The sequence below is a fragment of the Saccopteryx leptura genome, chromosome 6, assembly GCF_036850995.1.
Source record: "Saccopteryx leptura isolate mSacLep1 chromosome 6, mSacLep1_pri_phased_curated, whole genome shotgun sequence".
Taxonomy (NCBI): Eukaryota; Metazoa; Chordata; class Mammalia; order Chiroptera; family Emballonuridae; genus Saccopteryx; species Saccopteryx leptura.
Window position 1 is genome coordinate 1775670 of NC_089508.1, and position 8217 is coordinate 1783886.

The 8217-nt window shown below is 57.5% G+C and overlaps 1 protein-coding gene across 1 annotated transcript; it reads right to left on the bottom strand.

The window, feature by feature from the left end:
• Positions 1 to 74: 74 nt before the first annotated feature.
• Positions 75 to 5143, bottom strand: SIVA1 (SIVA1 apoptosis inducing factor). The gene is made up of 4 exons (XM_066341476.1): positions 4805 to 5143; positions 2682 to 2876; positions 1916 to 2072; positions 75 to 268 (listed from the first exon to the last, which is right to left on the bottom strand). The coding sequence occupies exons 1-4, from the start codon at positions 4920 to 4922 to the stop codon at positions 211 to 213; spliced, it is 528 nt and encodes a 175-aa protein (XP_066197573.1). The 5' UTR covers positions 4923 to 5143; the 3' UTR covers positions 75 to 210.
• Between the last annotated feature and the right edge of the window lie 3074 nt (positions 5144 to 8217).

An 8217-nucleotide genomic window follows, 5' to 3' on the forward strand; every position in this document is an offset into this window, starting at 1 on the left:
ACTGCGTGCACAGAGGTCCCGACTCCTCCGGCAGCAAGCCGGCTGCACGCCCCAGGACTGCACCCTGAGTCCTCTCAGCCAAATATACAGGATTTATTGACTCTGTCATCAGGAGTACAAAGTATCAAACGGAGAGCCCCCCATGGTCCCTGGCATGGACACCACAGAGGTCAGAGGTCGTCTGGGCGAGGCCGCCGCCCTCTCCGGCCCTCACGCTTCGAACACAGCACAGCCAGCACACAGCACCTTCTCGTGGACGTCACTGCAGCTGTGACATTGCAGGGAGACAGAAGAACTGCGGTCAGGGGCTGAGCTGGGTCCCCCCCCCAGTTTACATGTTGAGGTGCTAACCCCCAGGCCGGCGGCCTTACTGGGAGACGGGGCTGTGGGCTGCAGATGACATGAATTTGGAGGAGGACCCCTGCAGGAGGGTGGCCCTAATCCCACACGACTGCTGTCCTGAGACAAAGAACATGTGACGAGAGACACACACACAGAAGGAGACGGTGTAAGGATGCGGGGCGCCAGCAAAGCGTGCCAGCAACCCCAGGGAGCTGGGGGCCGGAGCAGACCCTCCCACAGCCCCAGGATCCACCTGCTGACGTGCCACCTGACGTCAGCCCCAGAGCGGGAGGATAAAGGCCACCTGACGTGTGCCAGGTGTCACACTGGATGGCGGCTGCACAGAAACCTCCAGTGTCCAGTTAGAGTTTACTGGACCACACGGTTCACATCAGCTAAGATAAAGACGGGGAAATTCAGGGAGTTGCAAAGGATGGTCATCAGGAGAGGTCCTAAAGGCAAAGAAACCGACAGCGCACGACAGGAAACCAGGGCAGGCCACCGAGTGCAGTGTCACCAAGGAGGTAGAGTGTGAGCTAGCTGGTTCCCAGAGAAGTCGCCCGTCAGTGCGTCGTGAACCAGCCCCCAGCTCTTGTCACCACCACCCGCCAGCAGCTGAGATGGGGGCCTGAGGACACCAGGTGTAGACAGGACGCTGTCACACCAGGAAGGCGGGGTCGTGCCTGAAGCAGCCGGGGAGGGGACAGAAGGCTGTGGGCACAGGGACCCACGGTCTGGCTCCCAAGCCTGGGGGCAGCAGGTTGGCCTTGTGACCTGGAGCAAGTCGCTGGCCTATAAAACAGGACAGAGAGTCCACCCTTGGCTGTGGCCATGAGAAATGGGCGTGTGCACCGTGAGGCCGGCGGCCCGCTTGGCCGTGGCAGTGTAAACTCTGTGGGTAAAAGGGAGAAGCAACAGAAGCTGGCAGGAAATGGGCAGGGAGCTGCTCGAGGACGCTGCAGGCAGGAGGAAGTTTCCAGCATCAGGGGCCACCCCTCTGCTGTGCCAGTCCTCAAGTGAGGAGGCCCTTTACTTCGGTTCACACATAAACAGAGCTGAGCTGGTGAAATCAAGTCATAGGCATAACTCACTCGACATATAACCCACCACAGGGCGGCATGCGCGTTCTGGTCTCGGGTCCCACCCCCTGGGGGCTCCCCCAGGGCACCCCCACCACCCTGGCTGCCCTTCCCCTCGGCCAGCTCTCTAACTTCCTGAGAACGACTGGAAGATTGTTGGGTCAAAGCCAGTTTCAAGTCTGTTTGGGGGACACATCTTCTTAAAGGGCACAGCTGCTACGGTGGGGCTTACGCACCCAGGTAACAGGCCAAGCAAACCCTCCCACAACACTCCCACCCAGATGGGTGACCAGCACAGCACACCTGCTGCCACCTGTCAGAGTGTACTCCGCCAGGGTAAAGCGGCACGCAGTCCTTAGGTCAGGGCTTAAAGGACTGAACACCAGTGCTGCAGACAGCAGGCCACACCAGGGGCAGAGCTGCCATCTGTGACACTGGTCTCCGCGACAGCCGACAGTCTTCCAACACCCCCACCCCGCGGGCCCAGTACTTACTCCACAAGGGCGCACAGGGTGCAGGCCACGGCCCCGCAGCCACTGCAGGTGCGCACGCACCGCCCGCACAGGGCGCGCTCACACTGGCCGCACACGGCTGTCCCGTCCACAGCTCGCACGCATGAGGAGCAGGCTCTGGACGCTGCCCCAGACGTGTCTGTGAGGAAGAAACAGCGCCTGTCAGCCCGGTGGGGCCTTGTGGTGCTGGAGGCTGTGCAGCCACTGCCTCCCCCATGGACAGGCAACCCTCCTCCGGTACCTGCCCTTGCGGGACCTCACGAGCACCTGTCAGGAGGCATGGGACTCAGCCCTGCTTCACCAGGGAGAGACCAGGTGGCTTTGTGACTCCTGCTACCAAACCCCTGCGCTGTGGGTGTCAGGGCCGGCAGGGCAGCGGTCCCCTGCTCAGATCGGGAGTCTTGGCTTTAGTCCCCCTGTGTCTTGCCCGTGTCACAGATGAACAGAAGCTCCCGGGGCCTGCCCAGACCCGGGGGGAAAAGGGGGTTTGGGGACCACAACCAGCAACACAGGTGACAGTCTGAGATGCACACTTGACATGTAACTGGGCTGTTCCCACCCAGACATGACCTCTGTTCTTTTCTACTTGACAGTTAGGAGCGGCTGTTAACTCCTAGACTCAAATGTCGGTGTGGCAGAGCCTCCACGCCAGGGGCCTCTGGCTGGGCAGACAGTCTCAGATGGTGGCACGGCACCACATCTGTCCCTAGTATGCCTCTGGGAAGAACCCCCCGTCAGCCCCACTCACCAGCTTCGCAGGCCTGGGCTCCCCTCCTGATCAACCGGCCATCCAGTCCGATCAGCATCTGCCCACGCATGGCCCGAGGGGCTTCCATGGGGCCCGGCTTTGGGGATTCTGGCAGTTCAACCAGGGCACAGCTGTCCTCCCACACTCGGTCCATGTAGGCCTGGGCCCCACGGAAAAGGAGCTGTCGGGTCCTCTCTGGGGAGACAAAGCAGTCCTGTTCGCATGCGACGTGTGGAAACCCTCACAGCCATTTCATCCTTCAAGCCAGGTGTGGCGAGGCCCCCTCTAAGCTCTGTCCTCCCGCTCCCGGCCCCCACTTGTCCCTAGTGAACTAGGTCCACTCTGCCTCCCAGCCTTCCCTCCCCGGGCTCAGCTGCCACCTCTCACAGGAAGGTTTGGGACCCTGCAGCCCCATCTGGGCTCCATCGGGCACTCTGCTCATTTCCCTCCCGGCTCTCTCAAGGCGAGGTCTCACCTCCCCACTGCTCCCCTGCTCCCCAGCACCCCACAAGCTGGCTCCATCCAGCACAGAGGAGCTCTGTGCTACAGAAGACAAATTCACAGGCAGAGGCTCAGAGCCGGGCCTCCAAGCCCAGGCTGGTGTGCACCCTCTTCACTCGCTGCCCATCTGCTGGCTCTCCTGGTAAGGCTAGAAGCTGGCGCTCTGGGTGAAACTGACCAGAACAGTTATCCCTCAGCAGCTGATGATGGTCTGGCCACACCCAGCTCCTCCTCCAGCTTAGAAGCCCTCCTGTGACCCTCGCACTCACAATGGGATGGGAATGGGGTTAGGGGTAACGCTGTGAGGATAATGCTTCTCTTCAAGGCCTTGTGGTTACAGGGTGACAGCCTCAAGCTTGGAACTCATTACACACGAGACATAAATTCACACTGGGTGACCTACCCATCTTATGTAATGCCCAGGGAGCCCAGCACCCTCCCTCACGGACCTGCAAGTCACGGGGCCCTGCACACACTCCAGATGGTGGCCGAGGGAGAGGGTCAAGAACAAGAGTGCTTGGTTCCTATTTCTAGTTCTTGTCGTGGGCACAGCTTTGAATGTCCCTACGGCAGGCACACACTTGTAGTTCAGCCCTAGTCCCCAGAGCTGCTTCACTCATTTACGTCCCTCGCATGACCTCGGAAAGCAGCAGCTGTGCTTACAGCCCCGGGTACAAGGAAACAAAAGGCAGAGCAGCTGCAGGGGGTGGTTGCTGGGTGGACAGGAGCCCCAGGAAAAGAGAACCAGGATCTCCCTATGCGGGCTCTTCCCTAAGTCCCCAACACACAGCAGCCCACTCAGTTACAAACATCCAGGGTGGCTTATCAGTTCAGTGGGTACAAACTTGTGTCCCTAATCTCTTGGTAAGGTAAGCTCCACGTTGTTGCTGCCCCAGAGCACCAACCAGCCCAAACCGACGGGTCAATAACAGTGAGGTACCCAACTGCACCTTCCAGCCACAGAATCCTACTAATTCCACTCCAACTCCTGCGCCCTGGCCTTGGCACAAGCTGTTCCATCTGCTGGGATCTCCGTCCCTTTCCTCTCTGCCTGCAGAATGCGGCTGAGGCTCCGTTCCTCCCCGAGACCTCTGACACCCTGCAGCTGGTCCCGCAGCGACCTGTGCGTGCCGGGATCATCTCTGGGCATCCCTTCTCCAGCCGGTGCCACCCCTGGACCAGGAGCTCCTGGAAGGCGGAGTCTCCCGCGCAGCCGCAGTGCCCAGCAGGGAGGGCGCGCTCCTCAAATACCGCCCAGTGAGAACGGGCACTTCTGCCGGCTTAGCCCACCCGCGACGCCCCACTTCTCGACCTCTCGCTGGGCCCGAGAGGCCCCTCAGTGCCAGCCAGACCAGGACCAGCCATTCCGAGAGTTCGGCATCCCCGCAGAATGCAAGCCCGGAGGCGGCACCCTACCGAGGCCGCTCGCTCGGGGAGGCAGGGCCCTTCTTACGGGTTGTGGCCACCGCAGGTGGACGCGGGCGCGTTCCTGTCCCACTCACGGCTCCCCACCCCCGGCCTCCCGGCTGGTCCGGGTCTCCCAGCTCCCGGGGGGCACGACCTGTGGGGACCTCCCGTCCAAAACCCCGCGTCGCAGGGAAGAAGCCCTACTCCGCACTCACCGAAGATCTCCCGCGAGTAACGCTCGGCGCACACGCCGCGGCCCAGCTCCTTCCAGCCCACGCGGACCTTCAGCTGCAGCGGGGCCGCGTCCCCAAAGGGGCAGCCCCGCTTGGGCATCGCCGCGGGCCCAAGGAGCTCCGCGTCCGCGCCTCGCCGCGCTCGTGACGCCACAGGCGCGCCCCAACCCCCTCGCAGGGCGGGGGGCGGGGCTTTGCGCGCGGCGCGGGAAAAGGCCGGGGCCCGAGTGGGCTCGCCGGGGCTGGGAGAGGGCGGGGCCGTGCGCACGCGGCGTGGGATCGACCGGTGGAAGGCGATACCCGCGCGCCGGGAGCGGGCCCCGTACGAGGCGCGCTGCGCGATAGGCCGAAGGCAGCAGTGGGGGCGGGACTCGCGAGAGGCGCGGCGCGGGATAGGCCGGAGACGACGGGGGCGCAGGGGCGGGGTCTCAGCTTTTTCCTTCTGGCTGGTAAACAACTGTCGAAATTGGATGTATACCCTCGTTTAAGTCACCGGAGTTAAGCATGGAGAACGATTCCTCTTCTCCTAACTTTCACTTTGTCGGAATTCCCTTCCTCGCGGAAGTGAATAATGACGTACGCACACACATGCACACTTATGCTTTAGACCCAATCCCGGAGCAAGTCTGACGTCACGTCCGGCACCGCGACGCCGTCGCGGCTGTTGTGACGGAGCTGTGGGGCCATCGGCTGGTCGCCGTGCTCGATTCCTCCCTTGCCTGGAAGTGCCTCCCCACAGCCGCTCCGTCAGGCTCGGCCGCACCGCGGCCTCCCTCCAGGTTTTTACCCCCCCCTCCTCTGTAATGCACTTCCGGTTATGACAGCTGACGTCTTGGTCTGACTTACGTCGCACATGACGTCACTTCCGCTAGGGTCTAAACCCCAGGTGCGCGATGTATTATAGAGATAATGTACTATAATGATGTTATAATACTGTATTTGAAACTTATATAACCTTATTAACCCGTGTTATCTCAATAAATTTAATAAAAAAGTGAATGTTGTCAGCTCTATGTTCCAGCCTAACTTTAAGACGATTTGTCCAGTGCCCACTGAACTGGTGTATTTGCTCGCTTGGCGGTAGTGCCACCGCCTGACCTGCGGGGCTCTCACAGGACACTGTCCCCAGCCCTGGAGCTAGAGGTCCCAGCTGAAGTGTTGCAGGGCTGGTTCCTTCAAGGGCGTCTCTCCCTGGCGTGTGGACGACCACCTTCTCCTAGTGTCCTCACATGGTTGTTCCTCTGTGAGTCTGTCTCCTAATCTCCTAGTCTTATAAGGTCACCAGTCGACTTGGCTTAGGACCCACCCCATATGGCTTTTTAAAAACTTAACCACGGGATTCTTCAAAAAATTGAACTAGAATGACCATATGACCCAGTGATCTTACTTCTAGGCATAGGTAAGAAATGAAATCACTTTCCCCAGGAGACATCTGCCCCTCCGCGTTCTCACCGAGGCATATTCACTGTAGCCAAGACCTAGGTGTCCATACACAGAGGAATGGATAAAGAAGAGGAGGTGGTGCAAATGTACAGTGGAATACTACACAGCCATTAAAAAGGACATCCTGCCCTTTGCAACCATATGAATGGACCTAGAGGGTATCCTGCTAAGTGAATTAAGACAGAGAAAGACAAATATCATGTGATCTCACTTCCAGATGGCATCTGAAGTCACCAAACTCACAGAAGCAGAGAGTAGAAGGTGGTCACCAGGGACTGGAGCCGGGGGTGAGGGTGGGTGGGGGGTGGGGAAGAGAAGATGTTGGTCAAAGGGCACAAACTTCCAATTATAAGATGAATGAGATCCAGTCTGAGATAGTCTGAGCCTCTCTGAAATGGATAGGAATATATTTCAGGTATTTTTTAAAAGTCTCTCCTAGATAACTTTCAAGTTTTCTTCAGGTACTCCCAAAGATCTCCACTCTGTGAACCCGTAAAGAAAAGAGCTCCGCTCTGGGCCTGCGTGGAGAACCCAGCCCTGGGTAAGCCAGACCCAGCAGCAGCTGGGGAGCCACACTCTTTGTTATTGTGTGCTCTGCGTCTGCATCAACCGCCCCCTTCCTCCTTTCCCTTCACCTTGTTTCCAGTAACCCTCTTCTTCTGAATCTGTTTTTGCCTCCTCTCCTGATGTCTACGTAAAGGGGGGGTGGTGGCAAGAACTCCTCCGTTGGTGACACGATGGAGCTAAGGTACAGCACGGTGACGACAGTTAACACAGTACTTGTGTACTTGAAAGTTGCTATGAGAGGAGATCTTAAATGTTCTCACCGTCACAATAAAAAAAAAAAACAGTGTTCACGAACCTTATTGCGGTAAATGTTTTGCAACAGCTGGTCATCACACTGCACAGCTTAACTAACAATTAAGGTCTAAATGATATGTCAATTATCTTATGTAGCAATTATATCTGTCAATAAAACTGGGGCAAACTGAATCACCTCTTTAAAGACCCAATCTCCAAATACGGTCACATTCTGAGGAACTGGGAGTTGGGACTTCAACATGAATTTTAGGGGGACACAATTTAGCCCCCAAGTGCCAACCTCTGTGCTAGACTTTTAGGGATGGTGCTGAGTTGAGCCAACAGTGTCCCTGTCCTCTGGTGGGACCAACATCACAGAAGAAGCTCAGAGTCAGGAGACCTGCCCTCCCCAGGATGGGGGTCCCTCCAGGCTGGCCAGGACCTGAGCTCATGCAAAGCATTTGCCAACGGGCATAGCTGGCTTCAGAAAGTTGGACGTACTGTGTGGAAGTGACTATTCACGCACTGAGGAAGGAACACGCTTTCTTTCTTTTCTGGATGCCTGTGTTCATTCCTTGTGGCCAATGCCCAGGAGTGGACGGCTTGGAGTGGCCAGAGTAGTGTTTAATTCTAAGGAAACTGGCAACTTCCCAAAGGGCTGGGAAAAAACAACAACACATTTTATTAAACAACATTACCAAATCTCTTATTTGTCTTTTCTTCACGTATAGGACTGAGACCACTCTGAGCTTGTCTGTATTGGGGCTGTGTTATTGGTGCAAAGTACAGAGAGCACATTATTATCATGACTCAGAATATCTGGTATCTGATTCTGAAAAAAACGGGGCTGTCTGTATGAACCCACCCCTCAGGACACAGCTTCCCGTCCCCCATGAGTGAGAAAGTCGGTGCTGGGGAAGAATTGTTTTCTTCTCTAAGTTCATGTCCTTTCACCTGGAAAACATGTGCAGACACATGAGCCAGGAAAGGGTGTCTAAGCTTCTCCCAGCTGATCAGTGACCGAGGGGACACTGGGCATTCCTAACCAAGACCTTCCGTGGGGCTGGGGCTGGCCATGTACACTGTCTAACAGTCCCAATTACAAAGATAAATTAGGATAGACGTCCTGCCTGTTCTTGCTACATCCTGAT

Bases quoted from the DNA above. Each gene is read 5' to 3' on its own strand.
- SIVA1 (XM_066341476.1), bottom strand. From the start codon at position 4,922: ATGCCCAAGCGGGGCTGCCCCTTTGGGGACGCGGCCCCGCTGCAGCTG. The intron at 2,877-4,804 runs GTGAGTGCGGAG...TTGTCTCCCCAG, and splicing joins TTACTCGCGGGAGATCTTCG to AGAGGACCCGACAGCTCCTT. The intron at 2,073-2,681 runs GTGAGTGGGGCT...TCTTCCTCACAG, and splicing joins AGCCCAGGCCTGCGAAGCTG to ACACGTCTGGGGCAGCGTCC.